At 49.3% G+C, this 18178-nt stretch overlaps 1 protein-coding gene across 1 annotated transcript in view; it reads left to right on the forward strand.

The window, feature by feature from the left end:
• Positions 1-5460: 5460 nt before the first annotated feature.
• The window catches only part of SYT6 (synaptotagmin 6), a gene marked incomplete at both ends in the record, with an annotated part of 29365 nt that continues 16647 nt past the window's right edge, over positions 5461-18178 (forward strand). The window contains one exon of the mRNA XM_080358547.1: positions 5461-5614. Coding sequence (XP_080214673.1) covers positions 5461-5614 — 154 coding nt within the window. The remainder of the gene's footprint in view (positions 5615-18178) is intronic.

Raw genomic sequence — 18178 nt, forward strand, 5'->3', positions numbered from 1 at the left:
TGGGTGCTTCTGAGATACAGAATCATTGAATGGTTTGGGTTGAAGGACCTTCCTGGCTCATCCAGTCCCAGGTCATGGCAGGGACATCTTCACCAGCTCAGCTTGCCCAGGGCCATTTTCGAGATACAGAATCATAGAATGGTTTGGGTTGAAGGACCTTCCCGGCTCATCCAGTCCCAGGTCATGGCAGGGACATCTTCACCAGCTCAGCTTGCCCAGGGCCATTTTCGAGATACAGAACCATAGAATGGTTTGGGTTGAAGGACCTTCAGTCCCACCTCGTGGCAGGGACATCTTCACCAACTCAGGTTGCCCAGGGCCATTTTCGAGATACAGAATCATAGAATGGTTTGGGTTGAAGGACCTTCAGTCCGAGCTCATGGCAGGGACATCTTCACCAGCTCAGCTTGCCCAGGGCCATTTTCGAGGAGGCCGCTCGTGTCCTTTGGGTGCTGGATGGGGCATGGGCACCGGGGGAAGCGGATCCCACGGTTCTGCGGTGCGGGATCCCTGGGGGCTGACGAGCTGGTTAATCAAAGAGCTCGCAGGTTCCTTAGCGCATGTTAATTTTCTTCCTGAAATAATAAACTCTACAGCATTTTCTCTGGGAGGCACAATGGTGCGCTATTGGTTTTGTTTTCTCTGTTATAGAAATACTGCTATATTTATTACTTGTGTTTCCCCTGGGAGGGATACAAATAACTAGAATACGGCAGATACTTTGTAAGCACACCGTGTGCGCTGGGGGGAAACATCTTAAAACTCCTTATTTTCCACTACAGATATCACCTTAGCTTGTTTCTTCCTGAAGGCTGAGATTAAGTATATTCTGCTTTGCTTTTCTGTTGCCATAAGAACAAGTTCTGTAACGGACTTTGTAAACCAGGCTGAGGAACTGCAATGGGCCTAATCCCAGCCTAACGCTCATCCCTGTGAGGCTGTGCTGTGTGTGGGTAACAGGATTTGGTGTCGTAATCTTCCTGAAGTTTATGTCCTAAATAACCCTTGCTCATCAAACCGATGTGGGGCTGACAGGACCTCGTCCCACGTGTGTCACCGCGATGGAGCACCAGGCACAGCCTCCTGGGCTGGGATGCCACCAAGATGCCAAATCCTCGGGCAGGCACCCCAGCGCGGGCCCTGGGCTCCCACTTCTTTAATTAGATGTGATTGTGCCTCGTGTTAAATGCAGCCGGCTGGAGAGGGGAAGGGCAGAGTTCCCCGAGCTATTTAGCTAATGGCTTTTGGGCACTCACAGCTCTCCGATACCATCTCATCTGATGTCTCGCAGCCGTCTGATGCTGCTGGAGCAGAAAAGGCTTTTTAGAGCTTGCAGCCCCGCCAAATCATGCCATGACTGTTCACCTTGAGGCTTCGCCAAGATTCCGGGTCAATAAAACGTATTTCAGAAGTCCCATCACCACAAAACACTTTTAGATGGTAGTCCTGCCCCTAGAAAGCTTCTCGCCTGGATGCACTTGGCTTCAAAGAACTGTTTGCGGTGTTCATTGTCGGTGCGCTAAGCTGCAGTGCCTCTCGAATTGGTGCTTTTCAGGACACATTTTCTTGCCTTTAAACCCATGAAACCCGCATTACACAGCAGAACCTTTGGGACAGGAGTTTGCAGCAGGTCCTGCTTACCCCTTTTTGCTGTGCAGGTTCACTGTGTGCTGTGCTGAAGAAATGATTATACTGTTTGTCTTTAAACTTCGCATCTCAGAGCTTGCTTGCAGTGCAGTCCGTGGACTCTCAGTTGTTTGTGGCAGCATCTTTGGTGCTTGTCTTCTGCTTTACCGAAGGGAAAACGATCATCTTTTCCCGATCTGCTCACTCTCATTATTACTAATTTTGCTGCTTTCTGTCTCGGTTCTGAGCAGCGTTACCGCAGCCATAATTCTCATTCACTCTGTGGTCTTGCCGGAGCGATTATTTCAAAGGTAACTCAAGAGCTGCGCTGTTGCCTGTAACGCGTTTCTCTCTGTAACTGAGACATTTCCCCCTAACATTTATTCAACTCTAAGACCTTCTGGACTCGCTACAGACGCAGCCTTTTCTATTTCACTGTTAGCTCTGCCTCTCTAAATGTAACGTGAGGCCGGCGGAGTGGGAGGAGACAAATGCTGCCCTGTGAGGGGACGGCACGATGCGCTCCCCAAATGCCATGTGGATGCGCCGCAGGGAAGAGCTCGGCAGAGACGGGAGGTCTGAAATGCCAGCGAGGACGTGAGAGAGACTGAGCTGCCAAACCCCTTCGGGGATCATCAGGTCCCTGGGAGCGTGGGGGGGCTCTGCTGTTGGTGCTGGGGGGTGGAAACGTGATTTACAGGAGCAATTTGACCTCCCTGTAGGAGTTCAGGCTGAGGCGGGCTGCAGAAAGGGTGCTCTGCGGCAGCATAGGAGCTGTGCCGGTGCGTCCGTCCTGTGCCGGTGCGTCCGTCCTGTGCCGGTGCGTCCGTCCTGTGCTCCTGTGTCCGTCCTGTGCTCCTGCCCCTCCACCCTGGGACCAGAGGGTCCCAGTTTGGCCAAGGAAGGAATTGTTGGCCCTGAGGGTGGTGAGAGCCTGGCCCAGGTTGGCCAGAGAGGTGGTGGATGAACCATCCCTGGAGACATCCCAGGCCAGGCTGGACGGGGCTCTGAGCAACCTGAGCTGGTGCAGATGTCCCTGTCATGGCAGGGGGGGCACTGGGGAGCTGGGAAGGTCCATCCAACCCAAACCATCCTGTGATTCTGTTCTATGAACACCTTGTATCTCAGTAGCCATGGGCATTGCGTATGGGAGAAGATAAGCAGACGTGAGGGACCTTGCTTGGGAAAAGCAATGTTTGGATTTTCAGATGTGGCAGCGGTTATCTGGTTGTTTTCCAGTCTTCTGTGGCAGACAATAAAAGGTGCATATGACATAAATTAAAAGCTACAAGGTGCCAAGATGTCTGGTCTTGTGTTCTGAAGAAATGTTTGTTGAGACTATGGCTCCTAACACCAGGGTCTTCTATTATTGTTACCTAGCAAGCCTGGGATCCTCTGATATGTAAATGAAAGGGAACAATTGACCCAAGGTGACTTCAGATTTAAAAGTAAGAAGTTCTTGGTATTACCTTTGAAATAAAATTAGCTTTTTTCCAAATAATTGAATTTTATTATTGATTTCTGTGTTACAAGCTCTCAATTGAACATTAACCTTTTTCTAAGGGTTTGTTTGGAGTGAGGTTTTTTTGTCTGTTGAAATCTCTTTAAGGTAAATTCAAATTTCAAATGCAATACTGGATCAGTTTTGGTGGCTCAGGCAAAACTCTCCCCATGCTGGGGTGATGTGGTGGTGGAATCATTAGTGGGGGGCTGACCTGTGCCCCCTTGGGTCTCACTGCGCTTTGGGTTTGGGAGTGTGGGCAATGAGGAGCAAAGAGGTTCTGCTCAGCTCCCCAGACCCAAAGCAGGGAGGGAAAGACCCTTCTACAGCCTGAGGAATAACACTGTGCAATGAACAAGGAAAGATGAAGGCTAGGGGTGTCAGTGATTGCTCTAAAGACAGGTTCGGGGCATAATTTCAGCTTCCTTTGAAAGATAAAGAGGTGGGTGATTTCAGTGAGTTTGCCGTATGAATGTAACGCATGGCGTACCTGAGCCTGAGCTCCGGGCAAATTGCTGGTTTAGCTTCCAGCCTTGCAAAGTCTGGCATCTCTACCCACTAACCACGGAGCTTTGCAAGCCCTGATGATGCTGGTGTTTGCTCAGGTGTGGTGAAACGCTTCCAGAAACACTTGTTAATCTCCAGGTGTGCCTCAGATTTGCAGCAGAGGGTTCTGCAGCACTGACCGGGAGGTGGTAGCGTCTAATGAAAAGTGTCTCTTTGTGACCCGCTATAGGATACGGATGTGTTAATAGGAGATTGCACACGTGTCGTCACGGCAACAGAAGTTTTGGGGATGTGCTTGGTAGGTAAGTTGCTCCCACCGGGCGGTGGATAAAGCACCGTGGCAGGTGCCTGTGCCCTGCTGGCTATGGTGAGCTGCCCAAAACATGTTGACCTGGGCAGGAATGGCTGGTGTGACCGAATGGACCCAGTGTGACCGAATGGACCCTGTGTGCGCTGCACGGGGATGCTGGAGCGAGTCACCAGCCCAACAGGTGGAGGATCTGCAGGAGGTTTTGTCCGGCCGGTGCGGGAAGGGGAGCTTGGGGTGCAGCTCCAGCCGCTGGGGACGGACGCCTTGCTTGTACTGACCTGTGGGAGCGGTGTGGGCAGCGCTGGGACAGCACCAGTTCATAGAACCATGGAATCATTTCGGTTGGAAAAGCCCCTCAAACTCATTGAGTCCAACCGTTCCCCAACCCTATGTCCTAAGAACCTCATCTCCATCTGTTCAACCCCTCCAGGGATGGTGACTCCACCAGACCCTGCAGTTCCCAGCCTGGGGATGCAGATACAGCGGTTTTGGGGGGTTTGCTGCCCCGTGTGCCTGGGCTGGGGGTTGTTAGAGGACCTGGGCTGCGCTGGGTGCTTGTGCAGCTCCTGGGACTCAGGTGGTGTGATGGCTCAAAGTGCTTCGGCAAGTAATTAACAGGCAAAACAAACACAGTGGCACGAATCTAAACAGACTCAGTTGCCATGTGGGGCTGAGGGACCTGTGTAGCTTTAGCCCTGGCTCTCCAGTCTGCTCATTATATTTGTAACTCTGCTCCAGAAGCTGCAAGAAATCATTCTGCTGTACATAATTTTAATTGCCTATTATACAATTGCTTCCTTTCCAATGCCTGTCAAATACATATTCTCTGTTCAAAAGTGTAGCTCTGTCATATGGCGCGACCTGTCTGCTAAATTACAATAGGCATAAAAAAACCACTGCAGAAAATAAAATAGAATCAATCTAATTACGAAATAAAACGGCATTCTCAATCTCTATTGCCATCTGCAGCCCGTTGCGTTAGGACCAGTACAAACAAATCAATAAAACCTGCTGCTTTTCTTATGTTGCCTTTGGCAGTTCCAAGTAGTTTGTGCAGTGCTCCTGTTCCTCTTGTCGGGTGCTGTGCCGTCCTCAGCCAGAACATTGCCGCATTTCTCCCAAAATTGCTCCGGGGCTGGAAATTGAAACTCCGCACCTGGAGAAGGGGCAGCAATGAAAGGGTTAAAAGAATTATCCAGGCTGCGGCTTTAACAACGTTGTGTAGGGCAGAAAGAGTTCGGTAGGAGGTTCTCTGCCTGGAACACGCCTTGGCAGGGAACACATCTCTGATCTCAGAGGCAATAAGGCATCAGGACGGCAGCGAGCTGGATGCTGGTTTGTGGAGCTGGAGCATCGCCTGGCACACGGTGTCTGTCTGTCTGTCTGACCCTCGGGTGCTGCCATGCCGGAGGGTGGAACTGGTGCAACCCGCTTGCGTGAGCGAAACTAAGTCAAACCTCTTCTAGTTTGACTTTCTTAGAGAGCAGAGGGGCCAGCGGAGGATGCGGTGTGGGAGATGAGCGGTCCCAAGGATGACGGCCGTTGTCAGAGGGCAGTGCGCATTGTCACCGAGCTGTGCCGCAAGAAAAGCCTGCCCAGCTTGGACCTGGACACTTGCAGGGAATTCCTCCTGCTGCCTTCCGACCAGAGCCTGACCATCTCCGAGCCAGGTACAGTACTGGTGCCGGCTGCTCCGGGGGCTGCCGGCAGCGCAGGAAGGCAGGAGGATGCTCGCAAAGGGAGGGAAATGTTTGCAAGCCCCACGTTAAACTCGGGGGAAACCATCTCGGGTGGTTATTTTCCTTTACACTTGTTCCACGGTGAAGTTTTGGGTGCAAGTGCCACCTCACCTGTTGATGCAAAGCGGTGTAACCTGGTGGGGATGGCTGCACAGATGGAGGATTATAAGCTGGTGCTTAATGAGATAAAGTTTCTACCAAAGTCCCTCTTTTTTTAATATCAAAGACTCCCATCTTGTGTCCAATACAAAGCACTAAAGAGCCTCTGTAAGTAACAGAGATGACAGGAACTGATTGCTGTTATCTCAGAGAAAAGGAGGGACTTGCATGGATTTTTGTTCACCAGTAAGGGATCTTAATGTACTTTCATGTCTTTGTTTGTCTTCCCTGAGGTTGCTCCTTGTGAGCTCGCAGGGCCAGGGGGACGCTCTGACCTGTCAGTGATGAATCAAGGGCACGCACGGTGCTCTGATTACAGGGGGTTATTTCTTTATTGCAAAGCGGTTAATTTTCTGTACGCTTCTCCCAGTTTCTTGTTGCAGAGAGGTCGCCTTCTGCTGTAACTTCAGCAGGCGTTGGCAGGGGGAGCTTACATCCCAGACTCACACACTGAGGAGCAAAAGCACCCAATCCCACGCTTTTCAGCATTATTGATAACACGCTGCCAGCCGGTTGTGTGTTAGGACACTGGCAGAGAGCGCTTGCTTTGAGGTTTCTGCAGATAATGACCCACCAACCCAGCCTGATTTCACAGCACAAGTTTGCCGAAACTTTTCTTCCCTTCTGTGCGTTGGCCACGGGCAGCACGGGGTCCATCAATCCCTGCCCAAGGCTTCTGTGTCATTTTGCTTCGGTATCTCCCACCGGGATGCGATGGGCACCCTGGGGACACCAAGATCTGTTGCTTGCCCTGGTGTTTCCATCACTATGTTGCCAGTAGGTCCAGCCTAACACCTTCCTTCCACATCCCGCTCTGCTTGTAAATTAATCATCATCTTAAAATGACTTTGCTTTACACCTGCTCGTTCTGAAGGCCTCTTACCGCTGTCTGTGCGTCCTTACACATCGCACCCAGTGCAGCTGTTTGCTCTACTGCAAATCATTTACTGCGTTGCTTCATGATTTTTTACCTTGATATCAAAATACCTGTACTGCTCTCGTTCTGCCTGCCCTGCGTTTGTTTGTGCAGCCTGCTCAGGACCTCATTTGCAGGGCAGGATCACACCATCGTATGTCTTTAACATCCCAAATATTGCTCTGATTTCTGGTTTAAGCATCTGCTTGCTCTGATCTCTGGCTTAAGCGTCTGCTTGCTCTGATCTCTGGTTTAAGCATCAGCCTCTACCCCACTGCCCTGGGCAAGTCATGCTGGGCTGGCTGCACTGGCTGCAGTAACATCTACCCTGTTTCCCCAAAAATAAGACCTGCCCCGAAAATAAGCCCTAGCATGATTTTTCAGGATTTTTGGCGATGCCCAAAATATAAGCCCTACTCCAAAAATAAGCCCTAGTTACAGTTCATAAAAAAGTCAATTTGAATAGTGTCCAGGCAGCTATACATGTAAAAAATTTATCTTTTGGAGTAAAAATTAATATAAGATCCTGTCTTATTTTCGGGGAAATGGGGTACCACTGTTGCCTCTGCTCTGAACAACTGGCCCATATTTATGTCTAGACAGCACCAAGGATGCTGTTTGGGCCCAACAAGTACTGATATTTCTCAAATGCCTGCATGTAAAACTGCTCCAGCATGAGAAACAAATCAGTTTGCATTAAGCGCTAACTGATGTAACAGTTTTGGTCGTGAGATGCCTTTCCCATTAGTCTGGATGTTTATCTAATTATCCGCACTCGTGCTTTGTCCGTTTTATACTTATGTTAAATGAATTTGCTGTTGGCTACCTGGAGTCCTACGTTCAGACCTAGTGAGTCCTTCCTCATAAAGAAACGCGAGTAAAAGTAGGTTGTGTGGTGATGAGCAGTGATTTGGCTCCGAGACGGTGCCGGACGGCACAGCGCAGCCTCGGCAACCTGCGGGCAAAGCGTGACTCAAATTGGCCCTATTTGTCATCATCATGTGAAGTCAACGGCTTCTCCGTCGCTTTGTTACCCCCTGGATGAATCTGTGAGCTGATGGCTGAATTAGCTTGGCTTGTGAAGCGTCTCGCCGAAGTTTGCGAGCGGTGCCAAAGCTGCAGCCAGGGCTGCTTCTGCACCCTCTGCTCGCTGTGACACCCTGAGAGGTGCTTTGGTTGTTTTCCGATGTTTCATGTATTGTTGGATCTTGTGGGGATGCTGTGGAGTTGCAAAGGAATCAGCCAGTTATCCCTAAGGTACCCCTAGCCTTCTTGAACTCCATCTGGCAGTGGAAAAAATCTGTGAATACAAAAATATTACCGAGCAGTTTATGTAAGAATATGTCACTTCATGCGGTGATTCTTTTTCTTTGAACCATTTTGGACTGAATGTGGAAAGTGTACTGTGTATAAAGTAGATGCTCCTCTCCGCTGTACTTCACGTTATGCAATAGCTGATTCTCCTACTTAAAGTCGCTAAAAGAAATATAGCTGCAGCGTTCCTTCAATATGCCATAGATTACTGTGTACCCAACAAAGGAGCATCGCAGGCTGCTGCCGCTGGCTGGTAACCCAGCAGCGAATATGTCAGAGGAATCGGGTGTCTGGCAGGGGCAGGTTTTGGTGTCGGTGGGGCTGCGAGGGGGAGCTTTGCCTGCAGTTTGGCCCGCAGCGGTGCCAGGAATAGAACCGATCTCTTGGCTGCGGGCCCTGCGATCGAGCAAGATGCAGCATCCTTTTGTTGTGCCTATCTGAAATCCTCCCCCGTCGCTCCCTCCATCTGACAGCTCTCTTCCCTGCCAGTCCTCAGCTGTTGTGCAGCGATGCCGCGAGTGTGACGAGCACACAGGCATAAGCTGTAGGCAGCGGGAATGCCTGTGATATAGGGACAACATTTACCACCGCGGTGGTGTGCCTTAAATAAATGGATCCATCACTTCTCTGCGCTGGGGATGCAGGCAGTGCTCTGGGATACAGCTGAGAGAATTTGGGGGCAAGCCCTACTGAAGTGAAATGGCCTCAAGTTGCTCCAGGGAAGGTTTAGATTGGATATTAGGAACAATTTCTTCCCCAAAGGGCTGTGGGGCATTGGAACAGGCTGCCCAGGGCAGTGCTGGAGTCACCATCCCTGGAGGGTTGGACAGACGGACATGAGGTTCTCAGGACATGGGGCAGTGCCGGGGGTGGGGGAACAGTCGGACTTGGTGATCTTGAGGGGCTCTTCCAACCAAAACGATGCTGTGGTTCTATGATTCTAAGTGCAAAGTACTTGGCCGATGATTCCAGGGAGTCCCCGCTGCCAGAATCCCCTGGGAGCGCTGCCCTGGGCACAGCGAGACACCCCATGTCACCCCATGTCACCCCATGTCACCCCATGTCACCCCTGGGAGTGGAGCTGCTTGTTGCAGAGCAACAGGACCCAGGGGCTTTGGGAAATGGGGACAAATCCTGCTCCCCAGGGCTGGGGGAGGAAAGGGTTCCTGTCATGCTAAAAGGCAACAGACAAAGCCATTATATTGCTTTTTCGAAGGAAGAGAGTCAGAAAAAAGCAAGAAAAAGCCAATTTGCAGTACATCATACACATAGCGTTAGAATACTGTTGCCATTACCTAAACTTCTAGAGGTCAACCAATAAACCAGGTTATACAACAGAATCATCGATTTGGGCTGTTTTTAAGGACTCCTGTTCCAGTGGCTTGGAGAAACGTTCATAAAGCATTTCAATGAGCCATTTCTGAGCGCGGCCGGTGCCGGGTCTGGCTGCAGACGGGCTGCCCGCCCAGCCTGGGGCGCCGTGCCGAGCAGGGGATGGTACAGGAGACGCAAACGTGGCTCCACAAAGAGCCTGAAAACCAAAATGATCCCTCTGAAAGGGACGTGCAGAGCTGGTGCAGGACGAGTGGAGCCTGTGGCGTGTGGTGCTTGCTGACTTTAAAGGTGAATGGGTACGGAAGGGAATCCACACCAGCTGGGAGCAAAGCCCAGGGTTTTAATTCTAGTTCCAGCACTATCGCGTCACAACTTTCTTTAAATAACCTAAGTGGGGTTTTTTGGTTGTTTGCTCGTTTTCTTTCCTCAGTGTATCCATTTGCAAAAGCTTCAGTGCCCTGTACCGTAAGCCCGGGGCACAAAGGATGATGCGCAGAACGCTCTTGTGCTTTCCCAGCGCGGGGTGCGAAGGAATAAAAAGGACAGTGTGGGAAAAAGCAAAACCAGAAGAAGAGACAGGATGGTGATTTGTTTCCTGGCACACTTTGCCAGCTGTCCTTCTGTGCTCTGATCCCACCACAATTCCGAGCACATTTAGCGTTTTGCCCTTGCGTGAACTGTTCTTTTTAAACTCCGTGATGCAGGCAGTACATCTTGTACAGCGCCGAACATCCTCCTGGCACTTTGCAAATGCTATTAAAATGTTAAACCCGCAAGTACATAAGTGTTCCTGCTGCAGGCGGGCAAAGGGGTGAATCTTTGTGTAATAGAGTTAGGTTTGGTGGGTTTTTCTCTTTGCGGGAATGTTGATGCGCAAAGATCACTTTTGCACAGAGAAATTGCTTCTGGAGTATTTTACTTGGGGAAAAAATGATCCCTTGATAGGATAATTTGACTAATGGGAAAACTGATGACATGCCCATTCACTGGTACGGGATGCCTACAGCCACTACCTATGAAATAAGGACAAGGTTTGAATTTACTTACCAGCTGTAATAACACACTTTTCTGAACCACCATTCAAGTGTGTTTGAAGTAAATATAACAGTCAACATGTTTAAAGCTACCGAGGCAAAGCTGACATTAATCACTGGAGCTTGCGCTTCCAGAGGCCGGGCATGTGAGGAGCAGCACCCTGGGGCAAAGATCTTTCTTATCACGGGGTAATGCACTTGCAAAATGGATCTTGCCTGGTCCAGCCGCAGGAAAGGAGCCTGCTGGAGCTACGTGCAGCACGTTTGCTCTTTAGCTCGAGCGAAACGGGTTTGTGAAACAGCGTCAGGTTCCAACCTTGCTGCCAGAGGAAGGCTTGCAAACTATATTAAGATGAGGTTAAAACCAGCAGCGTAAATCTAGGGGAAAATGGATTATATAGCCTGTCTGTGAAACATGTGGCTCTGCTTATGTATTGTGTGTGGATCTACGGCTCTCCAGCTGCCTCCGGCTGTGCACGGTGACGGTCCCGGTAAATAAAATGCACCCTCGGAGCTGCGTGGAGCGTGTGCGCTCAGGAGCTTCCTAAGCGCCTCTCTGCACAGATGCAGGTTTGCATCTGCCTCACTGCTGTTGGGTTGATTCATTCCTGAAGCTGATCAGGGAGGCTGACAAGGTTTGAAGGGTTTTTTGCAGACCTGGGAGCCTATTCCAGTGCAGCTGCAGTAGCCTCATGCATAGTCAGGGCTCAGCATCTCAAACTCCATAGAAACAGGCAGCCAGCTTGCTGCTGCTGTTAATTGAGTGTGGGAGCAGGCTGAGGACAGTGACCAGGGACCGGGCTGAGGAGCACACACCTCTTGGGTAAGTCCACATTTCTGAAGTTACTTTGCTAATTTTTTGCCTTTTTTTTTTTTTTTTGTAACCCAGGTCCTGTTTTGCTTGACAAGCATTTTGCTTCAGCAGTTTCTGTCTTTGCCGTTGAAACATTTTCTTCTGCTTTTAGTATTCTCCCGACGTTTCACTGGAAGCCAGCGTGTGCTTTCAGCTGGTTCAGATCAGGGCAGAGCTCAGGCTCTGATCTTCTCCATTGTTTTGCGGGATGACTCTGAGAAGCTGCTATTTTCCTGTTCGCAGGTGTTTGTTGCTGGACATCTTTGCTTTGCTGGAGTGGAGCCAGTACAATGTGCACAGCCTGCTGCACACCCCATGTATTCACTGACGTGTGTATTCCCTGGTCAGAATAGAAACAGAACCGCAACTGGATCTCATGTCTGATACCATTTTTCATTTAGGTGTCACCTACTTTTGTTTTTCTTACCTGTTTCTTCTTACTGATGTTTCTAGGTACAACTGCATATTCTTCCTTAGCACCCCAGGTTTCCACCTCATGTTAGTCAGGCAGCTTTTTCTAGCTTTAATATTTATTATTTCTTTTCCAAAAACGATAATATATAGTTTTCCTTCCTATCTGCATATTGTAAAATCAGGAAGCTTCTCTGTAACAGCCCTTATTGTTTCAGTCCAGTGCACTCACTAATAACAGTCACACTGGCAGTTGTTTGGGAGAGATGTAATTCGTCTCTCTGCCTCGCATTGTCTTTAATTATACTTATACATTGTAAAATGGCACCCTAGGGGGACAGAGAAGGGATATTTGGAGCGGCTGTACATTTCCATGACTATGGAAGAGAGAAAGTTATCCTGCAAGGTGCCTTGTACACAGTGAAACTGCAGATGCTGATCGCGGCCGCCTTTGTGTTTAGTTCAGTTTGCTGTGCTGTAGCAGGTTGGTGTTTGACAACATCACAGGAACCTGTGCAGCGGAGCCCAAGGGCAGGATGCCAGGAGCGTGGCTCACACAAGCCCTTTCTAAACCATCATTGAGACACACAGCGCCAGAATATTTGCTTCCGTGGGGTAATAATTGCCCAGAAATCCTCGCACACTGGTAATGTGAGTATTTGATTTTCTGTGCATGTTTGTGACTGCTGCGAAGAAACGCATGTGCTGTTGTGACAACAGAGGTGGGTACGGTGAGCACCCCTTCAGTGCATTCTATCCACAGCCCTCCGTTGTCTGCGAGCGTGCGCTCAGAGTTATTTGAGCTCAGCTTTGAATCCGCTCACTGGTCAAAATGTTCACGTTAAGAGGATTCTGAGCTGCACGGTACGGATCGACACGTTGGGAAAGGAATAAAGGGATCTCAGAATCTGTCTGAGAAAGCCGCAGGATGGGGCAGCGCAGCCTGCTCGCGTGGCTGCCGTGCGGTCCGTGCCGGGGGTTCAGGATCTGTGCTTGTCACGCTAATGGGAGCAGCAGGGATGGCAGGAGCAGAGCCACACAGGGAGGAAGTTCCCTGGTCGTTCCGCGGAGCTGGAACAAAGAAACGCTCTTAGCAGAGCTGCTGCATTCCAGCGCAGGGTCTCTGGGCGGCTGGGGGATCATTGCGGAGCCTCTTTGAACGCGCCGCTGCTGTTTGGCCGCGCAGATCAACCCGTCTTGTGTGCGCCAGCGATTATCAGCCTGGCAAGTTGAGAGAGGGAGAGCAGGAGGGCACAGGGGGTAACGTGGCCATACAGGGTCTTAGGTGGCTTTAATTGGCAACCTGGGCTCCTGAGGACACGGATCTGTGCATCACCTGGTCTTTGCAGCATCTGGAGCCAGGGGAGTTCTGGATGAATCCTGCATCTTTTGGGTTGGGTTTTCTATAGGGCAGGTCTGGGCAAATTGGCCTGGACACTCATTAAGCGTGCAGGAATTATTAAGTGCAATTATTAAGTGTGCAGGAAATTACGCTTCCCTGCAGCCCAGGAGCCCTCTTGTCCTGCCGGGGCTCTGGGGACATCCAGCCCAGGGAAAGCCTTGGAAAGCTTTCTGGGTTGCCTTGTCCCATGCTGGGGACCTTCTGCCCTCCCCTGGCCGAGCTCTGCTTTTTGGGGTTCTCAGGCTGTGTCCTCTTGTGCAATCCCAGCTGCAGGGTTGGTGGCTTCCCAGTACCATGCTGGGATGAGGATCATGCTCCGGGGCTGCAGGCTGGGATGGGAAGAGACTCCAATTCTGCTCCCAGTCAGGCTTTATCCTCAGATCTTTTACAGCAACCTGAGTTTTTATTTTTATTGTTATTTCTTTTTAACCAAAATGGAGTCAGAGAGGAAGCCACAGGGACGCATTTCCCCAAAACTGAGTCTCCCCATAGAAGGGGAAGGACAGAGAGACGGCAGCTCCAACACGGCCAACCTGGACACCCAGCGCTGCTGCCCCAGCCCCTCTGAGGTCTCACAACACCCACAGCTTTGACCAAGCTTTTGAAGGGAAATGTTGTAAGGTCCAGCATCTTTGGCCACTTAAGGGAGATGGAGTGACAGCGAAAAGCTCTTGTTTATTTTCTTTGCATCGCAGGTTGAAACGCAGTTGTATTTCTCCATCCCAGAAGTGTCCGTATTACGATGTTTTGCTCTCTGCCCAGGTCTGGATAGAGAATTCCCCGTCGTGTTGAGGAGCCTCAGCGAGGCTTCCCAGGCACATCTTCAGTGCTCAAGTCCTGGCCGTGCAGACTCACACCGTGGGAGGAAGATGATGCTCAGTGCCAGTTTTTAACCCCAGCCCGGGGACACCGTGTGTGTTCAGCGCTGCCCAGTTGTTTACAGATGTTGCTACAGCATATTGTGATAAAATGTCATGGGATTAGCACACAGCTATGTACTATAATTGTAAGCAGTGTGGCTTATAATAGTTCATTAGATTGTCATCAGTTAGGCGTAAAGCAACGGCAACTCTTGCTATCTCATTTAGAATACTCTAGGGAACAGCTGATTAAGACACAAAGCGACCTAAGTCACTGGGGAATGTTTCCTTTGGTTTGAAACAATTTTATTGTATTTTTGTCACTTCTGATAACAGAAATGCTGCATTGCTGACAGCTCCAAGTTCTCCTTCTGCTCGCACATGCCAGCAAAAATTTGAGTAACAAATGTGCCTTTGATGCAGCCTGGAGAGAAAGTCTGAACCAGCAGGTGGGTCAATATAACCACTAAATACCAACATATCCAGTCTTCAGAAAGCTTTGATCAGTGTCCTCCTGGCCAGCTGTTCTGCAGGGGCACGGCCATTTCAATGTGTATTAGTTATTTTCTCTGGGTATCGATACTCGCAGCGTTGTGTATTAAGCCCGTAGTCACTAGTGGGCAAAGCGACGGTGATGATCTGATCTGGATTTTTAAAGAGGTTCAGCTTACGTGGGCATTCACTGGGCTGCCCATCACCTTCTACCTACAGGAAGGTGCCTAAGGGAGAACGGGTTGTCTTTTTCCAAGCTTGAAAGTCTGATTTTCTTTCCTCTGTAGGAGATGGCCCTGGATTCAAAAAACATGAGGCGTTTCAAATAGATGGACCTGATTTCAAAGCTGTAGGGATTTCAAATTGGGTCCATCTTTTGAAACACTCTGTACTGTGGTTGGAAGGAATTATTATATTGGGCTTGTCTCCTTTAATACATAAATCAGGGAAAGGATGCAGGATTTGGTATCACTGCTTAGCAGAGATTTGGCTGAGCTCTTGTTAAGGTTACATGGTATTTCATAGTTGTGTTTTGCTGTCCAGAACCTGATACTCCGGAGGCTTCTCCTGTATGTAGGTGGCATGCAGAGACCTTTGCGCCTCTTCTTTTTTGGTAATTTAGTCTTTCTCCGTTCTATTTCAGCGAGCAAAGCACAAGCTGCATCTTACCAAGGTCTCCTCTTACATTGCATTCCTTTGGTGTATTCCCCATTTTCTTATGTATGTATTCTTATCTTTTATTATATATATAAGTACATGTCTGTAAGGTACCTCATTGTTGGCTCTGCACTTGGAAATCACTTTCGGTGTTTCCCTCTGAAATTCTTCTGCTTTTTTTAAGCTCAGCTTGTGGAACCGCTGCATCCCCCTCTCCCGTATCGGGGGCATTTACTGTCTGTTCCTGGATGTTAAAAGTACCAAAACACCAGGTAGCAAGAGGGGCGACAGCCTCTAGTTCCCCTACCTTTCCTCTGTGCAGTGCCCTTGTCTGACCAGCTGTCCTGGACCATCAGGTGTGAAGGTCCCTCCTGAGGATGAGGACAGCACAGGTGTCCTCTGGATTAAGGCATAGCAGGAGCTTCACCTGTAGCCTGGAGATCTATTCCCAAATAAAATCATGTCTCTTTTCTTCTTGCAGGTGATGATCAGGGTTGGTCTCTGAGACAGGTTAGTTTTACCTACCAATGATGTGTTGTTGCAATAGCTGCCACCGTCTCCATCCCAGCATAGGGAAACTGAGTCGGGTTTCCCAGCTAAACCCACACCCAGGCTGCTCCTTGCGGCCGTGGCTGGGGTTGATGGAATAGAGCTTTATTCCACGTGCAAATTTATCGCTTAAATGTTTTGTCCTTAATTATAATTCGAACTGGAGTTTATAAAATTTGGGAATTCACGAGTGCTGTCACTAATAAGCTGATAGCTGGTTTCCAGGACAACGCATTACACAGCTGCTAAAGGATCAAAACTTTGCACAAAGTTGTCCGTGTTTCACTTTCTAGTTATTCTCCCAGCTATAGAACTGCGTCCCCTAAAGAATTACAGTAAATGGCGAAAAAAGCCCTGGCATTGCTTAATGAAGGAAGTTTTGTCTAGACAGGAGTTATGAGGGGGCTGTTTGCACTTGGACCATAAATCACAGTTGCTTGAAACACCGGATCCCTGCAAGGTCTCCTTATGAATCAGGTTGTCTTCATACTTACCATGCAATAATGAGATGGTATGAGTTTTATAATCTTATATAATTACTCTCAAAATAGCTTCTGATTCATCCTTCCCTTTGAAGCTTATAGTTTGCATTCCAATAAGCTCTTGCATGGCAGGAACCCTGTGGTAGCAGCAAATTAATTTTTAAGAAGTATTTTTTCTGTCTAACTGGAACTTTGGCAATGCCAGTTCGAGTGTCCGTGTGTCTGTCTCCCTATAATCCGCGGCATAGCCGGGTGTGCACAGCAGGCTGGGAGGCTCGTCAGGGCTCCTGCAGAGCCCGTGCTGGCAGGAGGAATCTGCTGGGAGCTGATAGTGTGAGACTTGGGGTGCAGGGAGCAGATGAATGGGGTAAAACCTCCTTTTAGCTTCATGCAGGAGGGAGCTGGAGTTTGCAGAGCAGCCCTGCATTGCTTCCCCTGTGCAGCCCTGTTATCTGCAGAGCTCTGGGCTCTGTTGAACAGAGCTGCTTGCTGACACACAAACCGAGGCTGTGCTGGGTGACAGGGACGGTCTGATGGTTGTTGTTTGCTCTGTTACCGTTCCCGCCGCAGTGTGCTTGAGGAGGGGATGAGGAGCTGGCTGAGAACCGCACGCTGCTGCACTGCAGCTCACCTCTCATCCAACGCAGCGCTTCACGATTTATAAGGCAGACGGTTTCCTTCTCAACATTCCTGCTGCAGAGTGCTCCGCTTGCCGCGGCGCCGTGCAGGGCATCCGGAGCCGTATCCCCAAAGGGCTCGTTCCCTTGCTCTGCCGTGCTTCGTGCTTTGGCTCTGGATGTTGGTGCTGCTGGATGCTGTGCTGCTTTAACCTTCGGTTTCTGTTCCATCCAGTCCTTGCTCTGTAAAGCTTCGAAGCTGAATGTTGTTGCTACACAAACACGTCTGTAGCCAGGATTTAATGGAAACCTCCTCCTTTTCCCCCGCTCCTGTCCTGTGCCCCTGTCTGCCCCCGCCTCGGGCATTCGACATCCACCGCAGTTTCTCATGCCCAATTTCCAGCCCTCAGCTAATCAGACGAACATTGCTGATGCTTCTCAATTGAGAGAAAATTAGATCAGCAGTTGGTAGATGCCTCACGTGGTGTTTTGTAGCCCCAGAGCTGCCCGTCTTCTCCTCCAGCAATAACTCTCGCAGCAATCCATCATTTGAATGCATGATCTATATGAAGCCCTGCAGAAATAGAACGATATATTCTCACAAGCACAGTTGTAATAGAAAAATGTAGCAAAAATGGACAGAGAAGGCTGGAAATATATCCTGACATGGTGTGAGCAACGGTTGATATATTAGAGTTGGGTGTTCAGCTGGAGACGAGAAGCTCCAGGGAGACCTTATTGTGGCCTTTCCGTACTTAAAAGAGGCCAATAAGAAAAATGGGGACAGACTTTTGAGCAGGGGCTGTTGCGATAGGACAAGGAGTGATGGTTTTAAATTAAAGGAGGGAGATTCAGGTGGGACGTGAGGAAGGAATTGTTGGCCCTGAGGGTGGTGAGAGCCTGGCCCAGGTTGGCCAGAGAGGTGATGGATGCCCACACTGGGCCTCAGCTTGAAGTATTTAATGTTTTCAGCCTCCTTGAACCTCCACTCATGGTATTCAAACTTAGTTGAAATCCAACAGGTAGCTGGGATGACTAATAGATGCTGGAGCGCTGAGAGAGCCATCAAATGTGTTTTGTTTTCCCTATGGGGAGTGGGAGGAAGGAAAGCTAAATTACATCTTCAAGATATTAAATATAACTCTTCACATCATACTCAGAGTTATCCATGAATCTCTTTAATGATAGTGCAAGGATCTCCTTCACAGTAATAAAAATCAGCGTTGCCATAATTAGACCAGTGTTGTCTTGCAGTTAATAGACTATTGTAATCATGTCTTTGTCATATTATTAATCGTTTTCTGTTTGGACTTTGCTAATTATCCCCTTTGGTAACGCAGTGCTGGTGTTATGAAGTCAGCAGGGACATAAAGCTGGAAGGTAGTTCCACCATATTCTCTTAATTAGTTCCCAT

The sequence above is a fragment of the Nesoenas mayeri genome (genome assembly GCF_963082525.1).
Source record: "Nesoenas mayeri genome assembly, chromosome: 23".
Lineage (NCBI taxonomy): Eukaryota > Metazoa > Chordata > Aves > Columbiformes > Columbidae > Nesoenas > Nesoenas mayeri.